Source organism: Chiloscyllium plagiosum, unplaced genomic scaffold (genome assembly GCF_037043375.1).
Source record: "Chiloscyllium plagiosum isolate Xiang-an unplaced genomic scaffold, Cpla_swu_hap1 HiC_scaffold_29, whole genome shotgun sequence".
In the NCBI taxonomy this organism is placed as follows: Eukaryota; Metazoa; Chordata; class Chondrichthyes; order Orectolobiformes; family Hemiscylliidae; genus Chiloscyllium; species Chiloscyllium plagiosum.
Window position 1 is genome coordinate 22653380 of NW_028270167.1, and position 24336 is coordinate 22677715.

The 24336-nt window shown below is 40.1% G+C and overlaps 1 protein-coding gene across 2 annotated transcripts in view; it reads left to right on the plus strand.

The window, feature by feature from the left end:
• igsf9bb (immunoglobulin superfamily, member 9Bb) overlaps positions 1–24336 on the plus strand; it is a 651679-nt gene that overhangs the window by 180882 nt on the left and 446461 nt on the right. For both annotated transcript variants that reach the window (XM_043676763.2, XM_043676764.2), the window contains exon 2: positions 5961–6158. In XM_043676763.2, coding sequence (XP_043532698.1) covers positions 5961–6158 — 198 coding nt within the window. The remainder of the gene's footprint in view (positions 1–5960; positions 6159–24336) is intronic.

Genomic DNA, 24336 nt, shown 5'->3' on the forward strand with positions numbered 1-24336 from the left:
TTATATAAGGTAGACTAATACTAGTTTAAGAATGGAACTAGGATTTCACATTTTCCCAGGGCATAATGAGCACCAAGATTAAGGATTACTGCTTTATATTTGAAGTGGAATCCACTAAAAGGGCTCCACATTAGTTCTGGACCTTTCTCTGTAATCTCCAAAACAAAGTCAGTGGCATAAGAGATGTCATAGGTGGGCACAAGAGTTCTTCGGATGGGTGGATTGAACCACTTAATTATATCATTTCAGACATATTTGCAAGCCAATAGGTTCACTGGGATCACTTCAAGCTTGGCCCAAATCTGAACCCTCCTAGCATCCTAAAAATATCAAAGGGAAACAAAACAAAGGATATTATTAAGTGGAGGGGATTTTTCAGCCCACAGGTTTCATGCAATGCATTTTCTGTATTGCTGGGACAGTCATCTGTGGGGAGTAATTAGTTAGTTTGGTTTATGAAGTTGGATTAAATTACCGCAGTTTTATTATCTTTAGGAATCATCAAAATATTCCATAGAACCTTACTTTTTGGGAGGTTACATGCAATTAATTATAGTTTCAGGAGACTGATTGATTGCACTGAATTATTGACTGATTCAGGGAATTGCATGTGATCTGCTGATTGAGTGGGTTTAATGGCTGGCTTTTTGTTGTTAATGCCCTATTTCATTCACTGCACAGGAGATACAGAGACGTGACAGACACAAAGTCACTTAGGTACTAATGCACACTGTGTGTGGCAATTGTGGAACAATCTCATAGGAATGTGGAATTCAGCCCTTCACATCTGTACTTTACCAAATAAGTCAGTCTGAGTTTTGTCAATTTTGATCAGAAACAAGAAGTTCTGACATGCACAACCGTTTCAATGAGAATCTATTTATAGTGTCATACAGCACGGAAACAGACCCTTCAGTCCGACCTGTCCGTACCGACCAGGAACTCAATCAGACCTAGTCCCATTTGCCAGCATTTGACCCGTATCCCTTTAAACCCTTGTATTCACATACTCATCCAGATGCCTTTCAGATGTAATAGTATCTGCCTCTACCACTTCCTCTGGCAACTCATTCCATACATGCACCACCCTCTACATAAAAAGAAGTTAAACCTCAGGTCCTTTTTAAATCTTTCCCCTCTCACTTAAACCTGTGCTCTCCAGTTTTGGATTCCCCCACTCTAGGAAGAAGACCTTGGCTATTCACCCTATCCATGCCTGATATTACTCCTTGTTGGTCCATTTCATATTTTGCAGCATCCAAGGAGCAGGAGAATCGACATTTCGGGCATGAGCCCTTCTTCAGGAATGAAGAAGGGCTCATGCCTGAAACGTCGATTCTCCTGCTCCTTGGATGCTGCCTGACCCACTGCGCTTTTCCAGCAACACATTTTCAGCTCTGATCTCCAGCATCTGCAGTCCTCACTTTCTCCATTTCATATTTTAACAATATGTATCCATTCCCCACCAGAAGAAATAGGGTAGATATGCAAATCAATTAAACTACTGCTCAACTTTCTGAACTTCAGGGAATATAAACCAAGTTATCACCAAATGAGCTCATAATCAAACTTTTTATCCCTGGTATCATTCTGGTGAATCGACCCCCATGTTTCTCCTAATTCCAATATTTCTTCTCGAAGGTGTAGTCATCAAGACCAAAGACATACTCTAGATGTGTTCTTACTCAGACTTATGATTTCAAATAAACCTGTTGGACTATAATCCGTGTCGTGTGAATTTTGTCCACCCTATTCCAACACTGGCACCTCTACATCCTCACTAAGATCGTCATTGAAGCATCTTTATATTCCAAATCATTTGTCACAAAGGGAAACATTTCATTTAGGTTTTTTTTGTACTTGTTCAACAACTTATTGTCCCAGGGATTTTTAAAGCCCTTCACTCATCCATATCACTGAGTCTCACGATATTAGGAAGACATTTGCTCTTTCTTACATACAAACTATATAACCTCACACTTCCCTATCTTGATCTCATGCTAGTTTTGCCACTCACTTAATCTATGAATGTTGCTACTGTACTTCCTTTCTTTGTCACTGTTCTTTAAACAAGTAAAGCTAGTATTTGTTCTCTATCCTTAGTTGCCATGAGTTGGCATTTATTAGTGAAAATTTAAGAATCGGCCACAGTACTGAAGGACCGGAGTCATAAGTAGACCAGACCAACTAAGGTTGACAGGTTCTTTTCTCCAGGGTTCATTAGAGAATTGAACTTTATAACATTCTGAAGTTTCTTGGTGCTTTTTTCAAATCATGCCAACTTTCATTTCCAGATGTTTTAAACATTGTTCAACTTATTGCCATAGTAAGATTTTAATTGATATTGTCTGGATTATTAATTATGCCTCCATGCTACCAACCTTGTAGTATAACCATTTATATCCCATCTACAAAAATTATTTTGTGTTCTAACAAGTACCACCATAAACTTGAATGTACAGTCTTTTATTTGATCATCTATGTCATCAATATATGAAGGAATAAAACAAATTACATTTATATAATTTTGATCATAACTACAGGATATCCTCAAGTGCTTTGTAATTAATAAAGTATTTTTGAAGTATGATCTCTTATAATGTAGGAAATACCAGCAGCTAATTTGCACATGACAAATCCTAGAAGGCATCAATGTGATAGTGAACAGATAATCTCTTTTGTGATGTCACTTAAAAGATAGATTTTGCCCAGCATACTGGGGATGACTCCTCTGTTCTTCTTAAAACAGTGCTATGGGATCCAGTATCCCCCACCCTGCCCAATGAGAAGGAAAACTGGGTCTTGATTAACATCTTATTAGAAGACTGCACCTCTGACTGTGCAACACTCCATCGACACTACATTGAAGTTCAACGTACATTGAAGTATTCAAATCCTTTGCGTAGTGTTTGAATGCATAACTGTCTTTCTCTGAAGCAAAAGAATCCTTGTTTGTGTTGTGGAACCAGGTAATGGTTAGGGCAATGTGTTGCCACCCACCCTCCTTCCTTTATAGGCCTTATAATCTAGTTGATTAACAGTAGTGGAGGATGAATCACGAATGAGTCTTGACAAGAGGGGACATTGGTGTTAACAACAAGATATAATTTATTACATGATAACAATAGGTACAGGCTATTACTATGACTATTAGGAACCCATTAGGAGTTCTAGGCTTCTGATTTTCTCACCAAGCACATATGATATCACCAGATGAATGAAGCTTAATGCAATCTCTGACACCAACTTTTTCAAAACCATTATACAGCAAGAACTGAGTCACAGCTGACTTCTGGTCACAACACTAAGAACCCATTACAGATTGTTGAAGAATTTCACTTAATACCGTCCACCAATTATCATTTATCCTGATATTTTATTGCCTGCCTTCCAACTAAACCACATGCCATGCCACAAGTTTACCAACAGTTCTGTGTACTTCCATGTTTGAAGTTGATCTTACCTAAAGCCTTACCTAAATAACCGCCCAAACCAAGCATCTTCAAAGAAGTCTGGGCGGACTGGTTGGGGTCTGTGTCAGTGCAGACAGTACTTTTTCTGGAATGGATTATGTCTCTCTCTCTCTGGTCCTCGCACTGAATCCTCAAATTGCCTCTATTTTTGCTATTCCCATTCTTTTATACATTGTTGTGTATTCCTACTTGTATGTGTCCTCTATTGTGTTATTATCAAGGATACTGGGTTAATTCCAGTGAGTTAATTCCAGTGCTGTTTTCCTTGCAGGGACATGTTTAAGCAATTTTGTGATGAGTTTTGCAAGAATTTGTGAATGAAGTGGAGTGGGGTGGTTCTCATATTGAATGGCAGTGGGACATTGAAGGAGAGCACCAGGAGCCACTCAGGGTAAATGAACTGAAGTGTCCCTGACACCATTCGAAACGCAGTGTTCAGCTGCACATCTGTGATCTTTCTATGGGAGCTCAAGTAACATGAAGCAGAGGAGTTTTACTGCAGGACGGTTAATTAGGGTCAGTATTGCAGTACACAGCAAGCTGAGTGTGTTTGCACCATTATGTTGCAGTGAGTTTCTGCATGGGAGTTCATCCTGATTTTTACTATAAACCAGTGTAGATGTGATGAGTTCAGTGGATGATTTTCCAGTCCAAGGTGACATCCACGCATTTTGGGTACAAAAGAGGAGTAAGTCACTTTCCACAGAAGGCAATATTAATAACTTTCCTGGTGACAGTGTTGTTCGGACAGTCTGAATCAATTAACAGTTCTGTGTCCTTCCATATGGTATTTACTGAGATACATTAACGTAAGCTTTCTGAATACAAGTCCAGTTCCTATTAGCTGGAGTTTATGTATGTTGAAGGAACAATCCAATAAGTACTGGTTTAATGTTGTTAGTAATGAATATGGTATTTTGTGCTTACCCCTCAAACACATTATTTCATTTCTCTTCTGCTAGCACTTCCTTCCAAGCCAGCAATTTTATCTGAAATGTTAAAACAGGTATTTAGATAAAATCTTTTAGAGATAGAGTTGTTATTTTGCTCACAAAATGTCATAACTAGAGCTCCTCCAGCCTTCCTTATTAATGCTATGAACCTGCTGCTTTCAGGTATTTTGTGGTGTACCATATGACCTAAGTACTGGGTAATATCACACTGCCACCGAGCAGACCACTACCACATTAACAATGTGTTGGATGCCACAATATTATTTAATGTTTTGGGTGATGCCCCATTACAAAAAGCATAGTATTTTATTCCAGAGAGTGCAAAATACCATTGCAGTGTTTGTAATGTATTATATTTACATATTATCTAATGTGCACAGACTGTACACCAGTTTAATCCATTTTTCTCATGTACTTTTTCTGAAAGACTGCTCAAAGCACAACTGGAGTCAAAGTAAATATGGTGGAGCATGAAATATATTGACATTCCAAATCCTTCCATAGAGTATTGGAATATGCATTGAGTAAATCTGTAACACTTTCGAATGTTAGCCTAGTTTTTGGTGACAGTGACTCATATGCTTTTAAGCATCAGATGGATAAGAGCAGCTTACTGCCATACTACTTATAATGTGTGGTGCACCCTTATTAGCCAATGCAAATATAATGTGCTCATGAAGAAAATATTCCATGTGGTATGTGGTATGGTACCATACCTGGCAATATCTTTGCTCTCTTGCCAGGGAGTCTTGTCTTCTGGAGGTTCAGATCAGAAACATGGACGTCCATTGCACGACCAAATTTGTAGGATATTTTTCCAACAGCTATGGGAAAATGGAAAGTTATAAAGTAATGAATGCAGGGATGATCAAATTGCAGTCACAAAGCTGGTCCTTTTTCTAAAAGTTGTTCCTTTTCTCAAGGATATTGTGTCCTTAATATTTTTCAAAGAGGTTGTAAAACAGTCCGGGCTCCAAATCAGTTGGGTTGGTACAGAGATGTAAAGGGTATTGGGAAGCCTTTTTGTTTATATATAAACAGATGAGACTTTTTAGAAGTAACCTGTATAATGAAAGGGGAGTGGTCAGTCATGAAAACTGAAGTCTTCATCCCTTCAGAAGTGCAATGTTTTTGTATCACAATTGCATGGCTAATATAGACGATGCTCTCCATGCATTGAGGCTTCCAACTAGGGCCAGGCATAAGCCATTCAGTCTCTTGAGCCTGCTTCTCAATACAACAGGATCATGGCTGGTCTGACCATGGCTCTAATTCCACATTCCTGCTAACCCTTGATAACCATTGACACCATCATTAGTCAATAATCTAACTGTCTCTGCCTTAAAATATTTGATAAACATTATTGTAGTGTTGCTCATATCCTGTTTCATTAGGAGTATGACTTATGAGAAGAATGCAACACAACAATAAACAATTCTAGTACTCCGTGCTCTAAGCAATGCTGCACTTGGAGTAATGGCAAGAAATCGACCTCACCCATGTTGAAGAGCTGATCTTTGTTTGTTTTTTACAGGTGCCCACAGTGTAAGGGAGGAGCCTCAGTTTGTGACTGCCCGTGCTGGTGACAGTGTGATTCTGGGATGTGATGTGGTGCACCCAGTGACAGGACAACAACCCCCTTATGTGGTAGAGTGGTTTAAGTTTGGAGTTCCCATCCCGATATTCATCAAATTTGGCTTCTATCCTCCTCATGTGGACCCTGAATATGCAGGTAGGACATACAGAGTTAACACATTGCAGACCAACTCAATGTACAAAGAGATGTCAAATAAATAGTAGAGAATGGCACGGTGCCATATGGTGTAACAAATACTCCTACACAACATGAGTGTATAGTTAGAGTTAAACTGCAATTTTTTGAAATTCTGACAAGCGTTTTGTTTGAGTATCTGGCCCACATGACAATGCTGTTGATGTATCATTGTTTTCGCTGTCAATTGTCTTCAGCAACTAAAATGGAAGGTAATTGTTTTTACAGTTAAATCTAGTAGCTGAGTCCTCCCCATCAGAACTAAATCTTGATCCACAGTTCACATTCTATAAAGTCTGATGTGGAAGCCACAGCAATTCTATTCAACTGGAAAGAACAGTCAAACATAAAACTCTTCTGAGTATTGTCAGCATTCAAAACCTCTCCAAAACCTTTCAATCTTGTGACAGGGGGCTGAAGGTCATTCGGCTCCTTCAATCAGTTTGACTGATTTTCAGTTCCTGTCTGGTTAAATAAAGCTAGACTTTCCAGAAAGCAAGTTTCTTTAAGAAAAGCAAATCAAGCATAAAATAAAACGTGTTTATTTTTCAGGTATTGTGGGAGTACCACAAAATTAATTTTCTGGCTTTTAATTTCAAAACCATATATTTGTGTCTGACCTCCAATATCTCCAATAGCTCTGTTATATTAGCATGAATATCTATTATAAAATCACTGTGTCTGCTATTTTACTGAAGACATTAGCTTTGAGTCATGTTGTACAAATTAGGCCTGTACATTTCTTTTACTCAATCACTCTTCCGTTTCCAATCTGCCATTCTCTTTCTCTCTTTTGCACTCACTTTCTCTCATTCTCAGTCACTCTCTCATTTTCTCACTGGATCTTGCTCTTCCATTTACATTCTCACTCTCATATGCTTTCCCTCTCTCACTTCCTGTCAGTAGCTATTCTCACAGCAAACAAACTCAATAACAAATGGTGGCTCTTTCCATGACAATAAAAAATTCAGCCTTCAGGCAAACAAACCTTTGAGCATCAGAACATTTATTTAGAAAGATGTATTAAAAAATCATTTGTACAAGAGAATAATCTCAAAATATGGTCAGCTTTGATAAGCTTTTAATTACTGTCAGGAAAGGTTGTTACTGTCCACCAGGAGGTAATTGTCCCGACTCTGAGAAAAATATTAAAAGCTAACTTGTAACACACAGTTTCTAGCTATGGCTTAGTCAATGACCAGCTGCACTGTCCAGCAGGTTTGTTGGCCTTTTCATTCTCTGATGCCACTGGGAGCTGGCATTTATCGTCCAGTCGAGAAACAGCTGTATGCTGAACAACTATGTGAATCCTACCTACTGACTCACATTTTACATTTCTGGATGTTTCTGCATTCAGCCGATTCCTGTATTTCTAAGCAAACATTTAGTCCTATCACCCTTCACTTAACCCTTGCTCCTCTGATTCACAGGGGTGAATTTTACTTCAGGCTCTGCGTCTGAGGCCATAAGCAGATCCAGAGCTGGCTTTTGCCAGCAGCAGGACTAGCTCAGTGATTTTACCACAGACAGTCTCTTAATAGTTTGCTTCCAGACTCATGATACAATTCAGATGATGGACAGGCTTTTAATGCAGCCATTGGCTCTGAAAAGAGAGCTACTAATCAGGAGAGGTAGGCATTGCCAAGGCAAGCAGGAGATCTGAAGCTTCTTTTTCATTCATTCATGAGATGTGGCATTATTGGCTGGCCAACACTTATTATCCATCACTAGTTGCCCTTGAGATATGATAGTGAGCTGCTTTCTTGTGCCTCTTCTGGCCATTTGATGTAGGTATACCTGCAATGAGAGAGGGAGTGAGTTCCAGTATATTGATCCATGAAGGAACGATAGTATATTTCCAAGCCAGAATGGTGTGTGGCTTGGAGGGGAGCTTGCAGGTGGCAGTGTTCCCAAATCTGTTGCCTTTCTCCTTCTGGATGATAGTGGTTCTGGTTTTGGATGGTACTGTCTTAGAAGCTTTTGCCTGACCAAGGTTAAAGGTTAAACATTTAATTAAGGATACATAAGGGATGGCAGCTGATAAGTTGTGGGCAGCACGGTGGCCCTGCTGCCTCACAGTGCCAGAGACCCGGGTTCAATTCCCGCCTCAGGCGACTGACTGTGTGGAGTTTGCACATTCTCCCCGTGTCTGCGTGGGTTTCCTCCGGGTGCTCCGGTTTCCTCCCACTGTCCAAAAATGTGCAGGTTAGGTGAATTGGCCATGCTAAATTGCCCATAGTGTTAGGTGCAGGGGTAAATGTAGGGGAATGGGTCTGGGTGGGTTGCGCTTCGTCGGGTCGGTGTGGACTTGTTGGGCCGAAGGGCCTGTTTCCACACTAAGTAATCTAAAGTTTAAAGAAGAGCTAACTGAATGATGTGATATTTGTAAAAATAAAACCAAAGGAAAAGTTTTCCCTTTTCAAGAAATTTCAACAAACTAATGGCTAAGGATTAAAAAGTATGGGATAAAGGAAATAAAAATTACAGTTGGTTGATGTCCCGAAAAAGATCACAGACCACTGACAGGAATCCACTTAATAGGGGGGAGATGTCAAACAGTAGTAGTGAGAATAGGCAAGATAGAGTGGCATAGTTTAACAAGATCACTGGGAAATCAGAAGTATCTCTGGGAGATGCCTGGAAAATGAAACCTGTTATTTATAGTGCAACTTCTTATGCAAATTTATGTGATGGGTTCTGATGTTCAGGAAAGTTTATGTCTTTTTTTCTTGTGGAAAGAAAAGGTAAATGTTTTTACAGTTAAAACAGCAGCTGAGTCTTCCCCATCAGAAATAAACCTTGATCAACAGTTCACATTCTATAAAGTCGGTTGTGGAAACCACAACAATGCCCTTTAGCTTGGGAAGCTAAAACAATGTGAAGAACAGTAGGAATACATTAGCAACAGCAACACTCACTCTTAGTGAAGTGATAAATATGGCAATTATCTTGGTGAAAATATTGAAAGAAATTTTAATAGGACTTTCAGCAGCAATTCCCAATGAGTGCTATGTTAATAATAAGTCACTGTGGGATGACATTCACTCAACAAAATGTGTGAATGACAAAAGACTGAGGATTGATATTACAGTTTTAAACCAAATGGTGGTAAATGGAGAAATCTCCAAATTGAAATTGATGGACAGCAGCAGTCAATTATCATAGACAGTGTGGGAGCAGGCATTGAGTCCACATTGACCTTATGAAGAGAGTCCCATGCAGACCTACCCATCCCATTCCCGTAACATGCATTTTCTATGGCCAGCCCACCTAGACTGCACGTCCCTGGACACCATAGGTGATTTAGCATGGCCAATCCATCGAGCCCACACATCTTTGGACTGTGGAAGGAAACCAGATCAACTGGAGAAAGCACGTGCAGACACAGGAAGAATATGCAAACTCCACACAGATAGTCACCCGAGTTTGGAATCAAATGACAAAAGCATACTGAAATCTATCAACCTTGCGAAGCACTTTTTATCACTATCTGGGGTCTTGTGCCAAACTGGAGAGCTGTCTCACAGACTAAACGAGTAACGGCCTGACATAGTAATACACACAGGATCACATCTTACACAGAATATCCTTGGCAGCAGCCTGACTGACTAAACTAGTCAAGTCTTAAAGGACATTGCTGCTTCTCTGGGTTTGCTGCAAGCAGTGAGGCACAAACAAGTGTCTATCTGATGCAGATCCATCTGACATTGACAGTATCAGTCAAAGCGGCCACCACACTGTCACTGCGGAGACATAGTCCTTTCTTTACATTGTGAGTATCCTCTATCATGTTGTGTGGACACTATGACTATGCTAAATAAGATGGACTTTGAACAGATCTGGCAATTCAAAACTAGACATCCATGGGCTACTAGCAGCAGCAGAATTGCACTTCAACACAATCTGTAGTGTCATGGCCAGGCATATTCCTCACTCTACCATTAACATCAAACGAGGGACCAACCATGGTTCAATGAGGAGTACAAGATTGCATGGAAGGAACAGCACCAGGCATATCTAAGACTGAAGTGTCAACATGGCAAAATACAGAATAGGAGTTCTTGTGTGCCAAAGAGCATTAGCAGCAACTGATAGAGCTAAGCAATGCCATAACCAATGGATCAGACCTAAGCTCTGCACTCCTGCCACATCCAACTGGAACTCCACAAATACCCTTATCCTCAGGGAAATCAGAGCCCAATACATCAATGCAAGAGGGAAGGCTAAAGTATTTGCAGTGAACTTCAGTGAGAAATACCATGTAATGATCCATCTCTGCCTCCTCCAGAGATTCCCAGCATCACAGATGCTAGTCTTATTCAATTCACACCATATGGGATCATGCAATGGCTGGAATCACTGGATACTGCAAAGGCTGTAGATGCTGATAATATTCCAACAATGATACTGAAGATATGTGCTCCAGCACTTGCCATTTCCTAGCCAAGCTGTTGTAGTTCAGCTACAGCATTGGCATCCACCCAACAGTGTACATGTCCTGTACACAAAAAGCAGGACAAATCCAACCCAGCCAATTACCACCCCATCAGTCTACTCATGTTCATCTATAAAGTAAAGAAAAGTGTCATCACTAGTGCTTCAATCATCCCCTACGAGGCAATAACTTGAGTTCTGCCAGGGTTACTCAGCTACTGACCTTACAGCCTTGGTTCAAACATGGTCAAAAGAGCTGAATTCCAGAGGTGAGGTGAGAGTGACAACCTTGTCATCAAGGTCGCATTTGGTTGAGTTTGGTTTTAAGGAATCCTAGCAAGTTACAGTCAATGGCAACCAAAGGGGAATCTCTTTGCTGAGTGCAATCATATTTGGCACTAAGGGAGATAATTGTGGTTATTGGTGATCAGTCTTGGATTTTCCTGAAGATGGTCCTCAGTGTGGTGTATTCAGCCCATCATGTTTCATCATGATCTTCCCTCCATCATAAGGTCACATTTGAGGATGTTTGCTGACAATTGCAAAACTTTCAGTACCCTTGTGATTCCTCAGATACTTGAGCAGTTCATATCTGAATGCAGCAATACATGGACAAGATCCAGTCTTGGGCTGAAAAGTGGCAAGTAACATTTGTGATTGCATTGCCCATCTCCAAGAAAAGAGAATCTCACCATTGTCCCATAACACTCAATAGTGTTATCATCATCAATTCCCCACTATCAACACCCTGGGTTACCATTGACCAGAATTTCAACTGGATTGGGTCATATCAATACTGTAAATGCAAGAACAAGGTTAGAAGGTTGGAATCCTGCAACCTCCTGGATCCCCACGCCTGTCCATCGCCTACAAGGAACAAGTCAGGAATGTGATAAAATGCTTCAACTTGCCGAGGGGAGTGGAGCTCCAACAGCACTCAAGAAACCTTGACAGTATCCAAGATGAGCTGAAAATGTGTTGCTGGAAAAGCGCAGCAGGTCAGGCAGCATCCAAGGAACAGGAGAATCGACGTTTCGGGCATAAGCCCTTTTTCAGTATCCAAGATGAAGCAGTCCATTTGATTGGCAGCACATCCACATCTAACACTGGCACTCAGTAGTAGCAGCAGTGTATCCCATATACAAGATGCTGTGCAGAAATTTATTGAGGCTTCTTCCAAATCCATTACCACTGCTGTCAAAAAGGAGAGGGGATGCAGATATGTGTGAACATCACTAACTGCAAAAACCCCTCTGAACCAGTCATCATCCTGACTTGGAAATATATTGCTGTCTCTTCAGTGTCACTTGGTCAAGATCCTGCAACTTGCTCCCTAAGGGCATTGTGGACCTACCTACATCAATCAATGTAATGGTTCACAAAAACAGCTCATCACCACCTCCCCAAGAGCAGCTAGGGATGAGCATTAAAAGATGGCCCAGCCAGTGACATCTACATTCCATGAATGGATAAGAAAGAAAGGCAACAACCTCACATTAAATTGAGTGAGACCTCAGATTGTCCAGGTTTGGTGAGGATATTACTAAGTGAAATGATTGAGGATATTTGGGCAAAAAGCTTAATGTCTCAGTTCCCCTTGCAAATCATCCTGTCAACTGTTCAAGATGAATAGCAATATTGATTCTTATTGTGTATTTCGAATTATCATAATGATAAATATAATGAAGACAGCTTTCCTAAAGTAGAACCTTTTTGAAGAAATCATTGCATCACAAAAAACGAGGCACCAAGGCAACAAAAGATAATGATTATGTCCCACTAAGTTGGAACTTGAATGGAGTTGAAACTTTATTGCTGGAACAGCACAGCAGGTCAGGCAGCATCCAGGGAACAGGAGATTCGACGTTTCGGGCACAGGCCCTTCTTCAGGTTTCCTGAAGAAGGGCCTGTGCCCGAAACGTCGAATCTCCTGTTCCCTGGATGCTGCCTGACCTGCTGTGCTGTTCCAGCAATAAAGTTTCAACTTTGATCTCCAGCATCTGCAGACCTCACTTTCTACTTGAATGGAGTTGACTCAGGAGAAAAATGAGACGAACACTCTGTCTTGACTTGCCAGATTTGCAAAGAGCCACACAGTACAAGAGAAAAGTCATAGTTTGGTAATATCATGTAATACCCTTTCTGCTTTCTTTCACTTCAATATCTGACAAAAAGCCATAAGTTGCCAAGAAATATTAGCAAAGAGTGAGTGATCAAAGCACAGTTCTTTTGAATTTCCTCCTGTTGTATTTGTTATGAAAGCTCATTAAAAGATTTTCTCAATGTATATATAGATACATTACAGTTGTATTTATAATTGCAGTTACAGTTATGCTACAGCCATGAGCAGATGGCTTCCTACTCCCTTTGGAAATACCGAGTCCGGATACCATGAGAAATCTATTGCATGCTCCATCGATCATGATTTAGCACAATCTTCACTCTGGACAATTCTGTTGTTTAAAGTAATTGCATTTCCACATGATGAAAGGTGGATGCTTTGATCCCAACCCTGCTACCAGTTACAACTTGTTTTTGGTGCCACTTCATTACAATTTACTTCATTACAAATGCGGAACCACATTTCGGTCATTGTTTTTAAGTATTTTCAGGAATTGTGGATGATCCCAATCCTGATGAAAATTGATTCAATTGCTTTACTCTACATTAGTTAAGATAGAAAGATAGCTTTTGTTAGACATATTATTGTCCTGTCAGATGGCTTTATTGCATCCCCTGTCTACAGTACATTGAGAATATGAACATTATCCAGCACTAAGCAGAATAAAAGCTGAAACATTAACAGGGAAATCATCATTCCTGAAGAATGGGATTTTTTTTTCACGTTTTATTGAAATAGTTTCAAATTGAATTGGTGGGAAAGTGAATGATGCATTATAAATGTGCTCATCACATGTGTTAAACAGTGTATTTAATTTGCAAAAGAAGAACAAATGGGAAAGATTCTTCAAGCAAGCATAGGTAATTGCAATCAATAACTGGCCGTAAATTAAATGAAAATCCAACTTGATCCATTCAGGACTGTATTATCACTTCATCCTTTCCTCTGTTTTGAATGTGGAGGTGCTGGTGTTGGACTGGGGTGGACAAGATCAGAAGTCACAGGACACCAGGTTATAGTCCAACAGGTTTATTTGAAATCCCAAGCTTTCAGAGTGTTGTCCCTTCAGGTGAAATGATGAAGGGGCAATGCTGCGAAAGCTTGTGATTTCAAACAAACCTGTTGGACTATAATTTTAGAATCAGAATTAGAATCAGAATCTCAGGAATAAGCGTTGCAGGTAGCAAACAACAGCAATTAGGAAGTTAAAATAAGCTAAGTATAATGCCATTGCGGTTACTCTGTTTCTGGGATTCATATATCTGTTTTATTTGAATATGGCCATCAGCAAAGCATGTATTATGAAATTGATCTCTCCGTATGTGCACATTGGTGAGGTGCCCACAAGGTTTAACTGCTGAAATCCAGCAAAACCTTCAGAAACATGAGCAAAAGTATAACAGCAATGCAAAAAGACAGAAATGAAATAAAAACCCCCACCCAACTGAGAGATTGGTGGAATTGCTGAATTGCCAAGGTCTGACTCCATTTATACCATTTTTCTTACGTTTTCTCTGAACTTCAAAACAAATACCCCGTTAAAGTTACTGGAGGAGCGTTTTGCTTCCATGGCTTTCTTAACCATATTATATCCCAACCCTGCTACCTTCAGGGATGTGTGGAAATGCATGTCAAGGTTCCTTTGATTTCAATACTTTTCAGGGTTCTGCCATTCAGAGTATAATCCCTTGCCTCGTTAGCCCACCCAAGTGTATAATCTCATACTTTCCCAAATTCAGTTTGATTTGCTAACAGTGTGCTGAGCTGAGCAGAGAGGTCTGTTGATAACTTCCTCTTGCAGTTTATTACTATCCTCCTTGCTAATGACCATCCTACCAATTTTCTTGTCACTTGCAAACCTTTTCATCACACCCTCCATATTTTACATCCAAATCATCATGTCCACTACAAACCACAAAGGACTCAACTCCAAGATCTGCAGAACCCCACTGGAAATAAACTTTCAGTCACATAAACATCCTTCTACCATCACTCTCTGCTTCCTATCTCTCAGCTAGTTTTGTACACAACATGCCATATTGTCATCAGTCCCATGTACTCCTACTTCCTTCAGCAGTCCACAATGAGGGACCTTATCAAAAACCTTGCTAAACTCCATGAAAACCACATCCAATACATTATCCATTTTAGCACTCCTAGTTACTGCCTCAAGCAATCCAATCAAATATATCAAGCATGACCTACCTTTCACAAATCCATGCTAACTAACCCTGATTAATCCATATCTCTCCAAGTGCAGATATATTCTGTCCCACAGAATTCTTTCTAATATTTTCCATACCTGCAATTAGACTGACGGGCCTATAATTTCCTAGTCTATCCCCTCCTCCCTTGATTAATAATGGGACAATGTTAACAGTTAATTACTGCCAATGCCCCTGATTTCTCCTCCTTGAACTCCCTCAGTAACTTGGAATACATCTCACTTAGGCCTTAAGATTTATCTACTTTCAAGGCTGCTAAACCCTCTAGTACCTCCTATCTTTTTGGTTTAATTTATTCTAATATTACACAGTCATCCATCCTGTGCATTCCTTTTCCATTTCCATTGTGAACACAGTGCATAATATTCATGACAGTTGTACCCATGTCTTCTTGATCAATATGCTGATTATCTTCATGCTCTCTATGCTTTCTCTAGCAGGGCTGCAATAACTAATCTCATTGGATGGTATTTGTCAGCGATTCAGGTTATGGGAAGGGTGCAGAACAGGCTTTATTCAGTGACAAATAACACACAAATGTATTTAAACAGACCATGAATTGATCATAATAGGCTGTGCACTGCTAAACTTTAAAGAGTACATTCCAATGGAGATAAAGCACAATACTGCAGATGCAGGAAATCTGAAACAAATACAGCAAATGCTGAGAAACACAGCAAGTCTGGCAGTGTTAATGATTATTGGATGTGAGAAGTTGTTGTGGATAGAGCAGAGAGGCAGACAGTAGCTCAACCTTGAATGGAATTCTTTTACATAAGGTGGTACGCATATGGAATGAGCTGCCAGCGGAAGTTATTCAGGCTCCTACATTAATAACATTAATAACAGCATTTGGACAAATACATGGAGAGGAAAGGATTAGAAGGGTGTGGGTCATGTGCAGGGAAATGGGGTTAGTGTGGACAGACATTTTGGTCAGCATGGACCAGTTTGAGCCAAAGGGCCTGTCTCTGCGCTGTAGGACAGTATGATTCCATGATCACAGAATCAAGCGTACGGTGCAGAAAATGGCTATTTAACCCATCATCAAATATTGCTAGAAAAGCTCAACAGGTTTGGCATCATCTGTGCAGAGAATGGCCACTCAACCTGAAGCGTTAATTGGTTTCTCTCCACAGATATTGCCAGACCTGTTGAGCTTTTTTTTTTATCAATTTCTGCTTTTGCTTTTGGTTTACAGCATCCTCATTTCTTTTGGTTTTTATTTAACCCATCATGTTGCACCCGTTCTCGGAAAGAATGTTATGATTTCAGTGCCATTCTGCTGCCTTTTTACCTGCAACCCTGAGTATTGTTTCTATTCAAATAAGCATGCAATACAGTCTTGAATGCCTTGATTGAACCTGCCTCCACCATACTTTGAGGCAGTGCATTCCAGACTCGAAATGAGTGAAAATGTTTGCTCTGACATTGCCATTTGCATTTTTTGCAACTTAACTTAAATCTGTGCCTCTCTTTCTCAATCCATTTATGAGGAGGAACAGTTTCCCTGATCAAAAAATGTCAAATGCTAAAATTGACATTAGTACCTCTTTGCTGCTTTATAACTTTGAACATTAAGTTGAAAACCCAAGGCCTATTCTTGCTTTGTAGAACTTGATTTCTGATTTGACAGCATCAGGCTTCTAAATTAACATTTGGAATATAAACTATTCCTCCCCTAATTATCATTATTTCAATTAAGGATTTCCACTGACGGAAAATGACGAGGATCTCATTATCCAAGAAATACATTCAAATGTCCTCCCCTGCTAGGCCCTCAGTAACTTTCTAGTAGCTGCCTGGAATGTAATTACCTGATGAGAGATTGAAAAATATAGGAACTGAAAGCAAAATCAAAGCCCATGGGTATGTAACTAATTAAAGAAAATGCTTCAGAATGCGTGAAACACAACACATCATAGGATTTTACAGTCTAACTGACAGCAGTGCTGTGATGTGAGACTTGCACTTGAATTATTGCTGTTATGTGGATAAATAACCAGATTTCACTGCATGCTGAGAGTTTGTGTTTTCATAACGAGGCCTTTCCTTACTTTTGTTTACGTTGTATTTACAATTAGCAACAAAAAAATTTGAGATTTACAAATTCCATATGGTCCCCAAACATGAATATCTAGAGTTTATATATAGAAGTTATTGAAATTGAGTGTATTTAGTTTATTAGTTCTGAAGGGACAGCGGACATTAAAAAAATCTCTGCATGTTAATTTAGTGAGAGATGACAGTACATTGACAATTTGTTTCTGGGTATTCTGCATTCACACCACTCTGTACAACTCTCTATGAATTATAAGTATTCTTGCAATATCAAGAGGAAACATTTACTTGCACCCATAACTCCATGTGGGAAAATGCTTCTGAATTTACTGAGAGGATATCTAGAAAATTCTAGGTGGTAAATCAACCCATTTCCATGGTGGAGGGGAGAAAAAGAGGGATTTGCATTTATATAGCACCTTTTATGATCACTGAACATCTATGAAATCCCTTTGAAGTGTTGATATTGTTGTATTCTAAGAAATGGGATAATCAATTTGCACTCATCAAGCTCCCAAATACAGCAATATACTAGTGAGCAGACAATTGGTATTTAATGATGTTGATTTAATTACAAATATTGGCCAGAACATCTTTGCATCCTGAGGAGACCGTCAGCTGTGACCATTTCAAGGGGAGTTGTTCAGGAGCTGCTGGAAGTTGCTTCTGATCCTGGTCTTGTTTGCACATCTGTTTCTCCTCCATTTCTCTGTGGCTTTCTGGCATTGTAGCAGCAGCCACAATAACCTCAGCCACGGTTGATACTTGTAATGAACTTCTGTGGAAAACATAAGAAACAGATCAGGTCCTTATAATGTGACCAGTCAGCAATCACATCAGTCACACAAGGCAGTTTAGCATACTCTCCAATACAGTGGGACATGGAGGACTCTGACAATGCAGGACATGAAATGACTCCATATGAAGCTCTGACATAGGGATCTTATTCCAGTTAATGCAGCACAAGCCACAAATAGAGCTGTAGATTGTAAGTATGATTACGGATACCTTGTCCTCCCAACCCCATTTCACCCAAGGAAAGTCGAATTGCCAATAACAGCATGTTAGCAAATGCACTAGCTGTGTGCTTCTGTCCTTGTGGCACATGTCCCACTCAACTATGGAGTTTAATGGATACTTTACTGTAAAACAATATAGAAAACAGATACTTTAAAAACAAAATGTGGTTGAGACATGAGGTGATCTTTTTTTTCCTGTCAACTTACATGATACCAAACAAGCTCCTGGAGCTAAACTCCAGGGCAAGATGTCAAAACGCAAATGAATCTTTGGGACATGTGCTTGAGAAGTCATTTGAAAAAACAGATTTTTACCTTGGTAAATTAATAGCCTTATCCAAATAATTAAAGAAACTGATTGACAATGTTGCTTCTGACTTTGGAATGAATTCCAAAACATGAATGTGAAATGAAAGCTTATTCTATCACATTGATGTTTGAAATAACTGCACAGGGGCCGGCGTCCCATCACCAAGTCACTCTTTATTTACATGTACATAGCACACTGGCTGTAGCAAGCCAAGTCAGAGTCAAGCCTTGAAGTCATGAGACTCTCTGAATCCCCTGTTTATATCTGTCAGCCAGGGCTTGCTCTCTGGCCCGGTTAATAAACCCAATCAAGGATCTCATAGTCAATAAGATTCACCTGGTTCCAATCACTACAATGTTCCAGAAATTATGCACATCATGGAGCAACATGGATTGGCTGTTGATGTTTGGCAAGCTCAGTCATTGGGAAGATTCTAACTGTTATTTCTTGAACCTGAGCATTTCTATCTGTTATCACTTCATCTGAGCAAATTTGAAGGCGAGTAGGCAGCACCAACTCCCTTCCCTTTAGCTGCATGCCCGTCCTCCAGGACAGTGTGGTTGGACACAGATTTCTAACTACAAGCATATGACACCTGTCAACACGTGTGAGTATCAATGCCTCAGAAGATACAGGATTTCACAGAGGGTCAGTGTTAAATAGGTTATTTTCCCAATGTGAAGGTCAAGTGTGAATACATTAGCATTGTGCTTCAAGGTTCCTGTCACTGGAGACTGTGTCTTTCCTGAAGGTGATGTGGCCCCTTCTCCTACAGAAAGAGCAAGTCAAATGTAAGGCAAAGCTTAATGTGGAAAGCATGGAAAGCCAGTAATTAGGCAGCATGAGTCTGAGGCATGGTGAAATGGAGCAATATAATGGAGTGAATTTGGCTGCTCAGAGGTGAGATGTCTGGAGAGAGAGGAACGGGAGTTGCTGCAAAGTATGTTGTAAGGATTATTAAGTAGGAGAATCGTGGGAAAGTCACAAGATTAGGGTTAATGTGACGTAATGGAGAATGAGAAGTCTCATCCAGCAAAGGTTATTAAAGAGGTCAGGAAGTTCCCCACTTGCAGATGATTCAGCCTTTTCACCAGGGAATAAGATATGAAAATTGCACTCTGTAAATCAATTGGCTTCATGGAATTTAGGGGACAGAAAACATGTGGAGAAACAAATGAATTACTGTTTGTCAGCCATATTACATGCTTGTGTCATCCCATGCTCATAAAGTTGACATAAAAAAATTCATTACAAATTTAACAAACTGAAATTGCTTCTGGTGTGGACTTTGCAACAAAGAGGTTTGGGCACCCCAGTGAACAATTTTCTCACTGATGAATAATGACCTGAGAACTGGGAGCCATCTCAGTGAGTGCTGGTGACTCGCTGCATAGGGTGTTTGCTGATCCATATACTCAGGAAAGTGGAAGACAACATCGATGATGATAAGTGAAAATAGATCCCCTCTATAATTATAATCGTAATGTCAAATACAGGCATACAGAAGCACACCAGCTGCAGATCCTGATTATCATGCTAATCACATCATTGCAGAGAGGATCACATTTGGACATTTCCTCACAGGGTGTTCAGGAAAGATCTGGATGAAATCTACCCAGTGATGGTAGGAAGAAACTATAATTTCATGAATGTACAGATATGTGGTGCCCACAGACAGAGTAATGAGTGTAGCTGCAAAGTATGCTGTTCTAAGGAAAGCTATGTAGGAGAATCTTGGGCAAGCCACAGGGTAGAAAAAATGGAGGAAACAGCAACGGCTGGAGAGCTGGTGAGAGTCCTTCATCTCCCACTTTCAAGCGGGCTTATTGAATTGTGCCAATTCAGGGTTTTACAGTAAGGGTAGGAGGTGGCTTCCAATGTTAGGTCTCTCCATCACTATGTGTCTGACAACAAGGGACCACCACATCACAGAAGACTGCATGCAATTATAGCAAGGTTTCCTTCTCAGGTTTCCTGTATAGTGAGTTAGCAGGATGAGGTCCTAAATTGGGTAATAATTACCCACTTAAGTGCATCAATTGGTGGCAGGACAGGAAGGCTGTCCACATGTCCATGATTAGCAAACATAGGATAAAATCTCTTGGCGTACAACATGTTTTTGACCCAAGATCACCAACAGCTATTTACAGGGTAATATCAGCACTAAATTTGAGTCCAGGGTGAAAGAATTTGAGCATGTTTCTAGCTTCCTACATTTCAAAATGTGAAAAGTCATTGTGGCTTTCTAGTTTGCACATGCTATCTGCATAGATCAGCTTTTTTAAATAGTAGATTGTCTGTAGTTTTCACTGTTTCTGATGTACTGGATGGTGAGATGACCAGTCGAGGAGCCATACAGTTGAGCTTGTTACAATTATTACTGTGGTAGCAAGGCCCTGCAGTCTTCCCACTTCACAATGATGTTATTTCTGAAGATTTGAAACATTGCAAACCTTCAGATGAAAAGGTTAAAGTCAGAAGTATTGATGTTCATAACATCCAAAGATAAATTATCCAGAAAATCCTAAAGAGATCCATTCACCTGCAAGTTTGGATTCAACAGAGGAGACAGCCTGTTATGGAAAGTAATTCTTGAGTTTTTTTTAACATAGTATGCTGTTAATTAACATTATGAAGGAAGCTAGTGCTGGGCATTGAACATTTACCACTTTAAGCACCAAATCTCTGAACTCCCAGTTTTGACATTTCTCATGTTATATTCATGATCCAACTCTCACTATCCCCAAACAATGAGTTTTTTTTAGCTTCGTTCTCCTGTTGCATTGGTGCAATAATTTCATTTTATGCTGCAGATATTCTCAAGCTGTTGGAGAGACTGCCAATTAATATTAAATTATAGCAATTGTGATACCATGTAATCACACCCACTTCAATTCTGAATACAAGTGTCCAAATTCATTTCCCTTAAAGACCTTACAGCTGGTAACAAACAGAGCCTTTCATGTCATTTGGACTGAATTTGATTGCAAATTGCAATGATGAAATAATGAGAATTTTCTCGATCTCACAATTTCTGGAACTCCAACATGGTATCATTGTTCTGGAAGATCCTCACTTTAGTGAATGTTTCCATCTTTTGAAAATACCAGAACAAACCTTTCACTCAGTAAAAGCTCTTTGAGTTACAGAGTGTGAGTTTCAAATCTTGTAGTTAAATGCTCCTTGCAAATGGAGCATGAAATTCAAACTGTGATCTTTATGCTGATCTAGGGTGTGAAACTTGTGGTCTGTCAAGTTTGGGTACTTTCCATGATTGTGGTATGAGTTCAAAAAATCCTCTCATCTTATAGGGTGAGACATTCTATTGCCTGCCGTACAGATAGTTATTGCAAAGCAAAAAGCCTACAAATCCTCCAATCCTGTAGACTCTCCCACCCAGAGGATATGAGGAGTAGATGAATGGGAGCACCGCCATCTAACTGTTCCCCTCCAAGTCACACACCATCCCAACCTGGAACTGTATCACCATTTCTTCACTGTTGCTGGCAAAGAATCCTGTAATTCCATTCTTAACAGTATTGTAAATGTCCTTAAATACCAAGAGCTGTAGTGGCTCAAGAAGCCAGTGCATCATCAGCTTCTCCAGGGTAATTACAATTGAACAATAAATGCTGTCCACCAATGATGTCCACACTCCTTGTAAAAAAAAACACTTCTTTTACTTACAATATTCTCCAAGGAAGAGCCAAAGATCTAAGGCAGAGCCTCTTATTTTCAGTTATAAGTCAGTTAGGTGGAGTTGCTGTAAAATGACTTATGCAATGTTTAAATGGTATTGGATAGGTTGAAAGGAAATGGGTGCAGATACATTGAAAAGATGTTTTAAAGGCTGATCAGGTCTTAATACTACAAACTATAGTCCACAGTTATACATTAACTCAGAAAATGTATTTTGCATAAACTATTTCCGTTCCAATTACTTTTCCTTGTGCTTGCACTTGTCACTATTGACGGTTTGAAACTTAGGATATGGCGTGGATGCCAACCCTACCAAAATTATTCTAATATTAGTTGTTTGAATCTTGTTCCCTAGTCATTGACCTTCTAACTCCTGCCTTGTGTGAATGGTACTGCCATTCACTGCTGGCAGATCTAAAATTGTGAACACATCTTGTGAAGGCCACTGGTATTTTTGTCATAAGGTACGCTTTTCAATGTTAATCATTGGTTAGTTCAGTTGGCTGGACAGCTGGCTTGCAGTACAGAGTGTTACCAACAGTGTATCTGCATGTGCTAAGGTTATTCACGAAGGCCCTTAAACTCACTCTCTCACCTGAAGTTATACTCACTGTTGGATCATCTCTCCATATTGAAAGAGTGGGACTATGGTGACTTTTCATGCCATTGAGTTATAAGAAAAAAATAAGGATAAGGATTAGTTTCAAAGTATTTCAGCTATTCAACCTTTTTTTAATCTCCCACTCTTTAAACATATCCCAGATGACCTGCGAAAACGGAACTCAAACAAATTGTATTAATCTCTTATCAGCAGATGGCTGGCCATAGGTAATACAAGACAAATGTTCTAGCCTCCCATAAGCTGTTAGGTGTGTGCTCATTGCTACTCTTTTCTTTACATCTCCCTATAGTTCTTTCCATTTAAACAAACAGACATGTTTGTTTCTATGATAAGAGATTAACACAGTTTGGTTTGAGCTCCGTTTACACAGGTCCTCTGGGATATGATGGGAAAGGAGATGGCCCAACGGTATTACCACTAGACTATTAATCTAGAGACCCAGATAATGTTCTGGAGACCTGGGTTCCAGTCCCACCATGGCAGATGGTAGAATTTGACTCTGGACCCCATGAAGTTTTATGACTTCAGATTAAACATGGGCAGGGAAACCTCTTGCTGATTACTATGTACCATCCTCCCTCAGCTGATGAATTGGTACTCCTCCATGTTGAACAATACTTGGAAGAAGTACTGAGGATGGCAAGGGCACAAAATGTACTCTGGGTGGAGGACTTCAATGTCGACCAACAGGAAGGACTCAACAGCAATACTACTGATCGATCTGGTCGGGTCCTAAAAGACATAGCTGTGAGACTGGATCTGCAGTAGGTGGTGAGTAAACCAACAAGAGAGAAAAATATACTTGACCTCATCCTTACAACCTGCCAGCTGCAGATGTATCTGTCCATGACCGTATCAGTTAGAGCGACCACCGCACAGTCCTAGTGGAGACAAAGTCCCACCTTCACTTTGAGAATAATCTCCATTGTATTGGGTGACGTTATCACTGTGCTAAATTGAACAGATCTAGCAAATAAAGGCTGTGCAGCCATGAATTACTGTGGGCCATCAACAGCAGCAAATTTGTACGCTACAATCTGTAACCTCATGGCCTGGCATATCCCCCACTCAGCCATTACCATGAAGTCAGTGATCAACCCTGATTCAATGGAGAGTGCAGGAGGGCATGCCAGGAGCAGCACTAGGCATATCTGAAGAGGAGGTGTCGACCTGATGAAACTACCAAACAGGACTACTTGCACACCAAACAGTATAAGCAGCAAGTGATAGATAGAGCTTAGCGATCCAATAACCAATGGATCACATCTGAACTCTGTAGTCCTGCCACATCCAGTTGTGAATGGTGGTGGATGATTAAACAACTCACTGGAGGAGGAAGCTCCACAAATATCCCCATCCTTAATGATGCAAAAACCCAATATATCAGTGCAAATGATAAGGCTGAAGCTTTCGCAGCAATCCTCAGCCAGGAATGCTGAGTGGATGATCCATCTCAGCCTTCTTCAGTGGTCTCTAGCATTACAGATACCAGTCATCAGCCATTTTGATTCATTCCTTGTGATATCAAGAAACGATTGGAGACACTGGTTATGGGCTCTAATGGCATCGTGGCAATAGTACTGAAGACTTATGCTCCAGGTCTAGTTGCACCCCTAGTCAAGTTGCTCCAGTACAGTTACAACACTG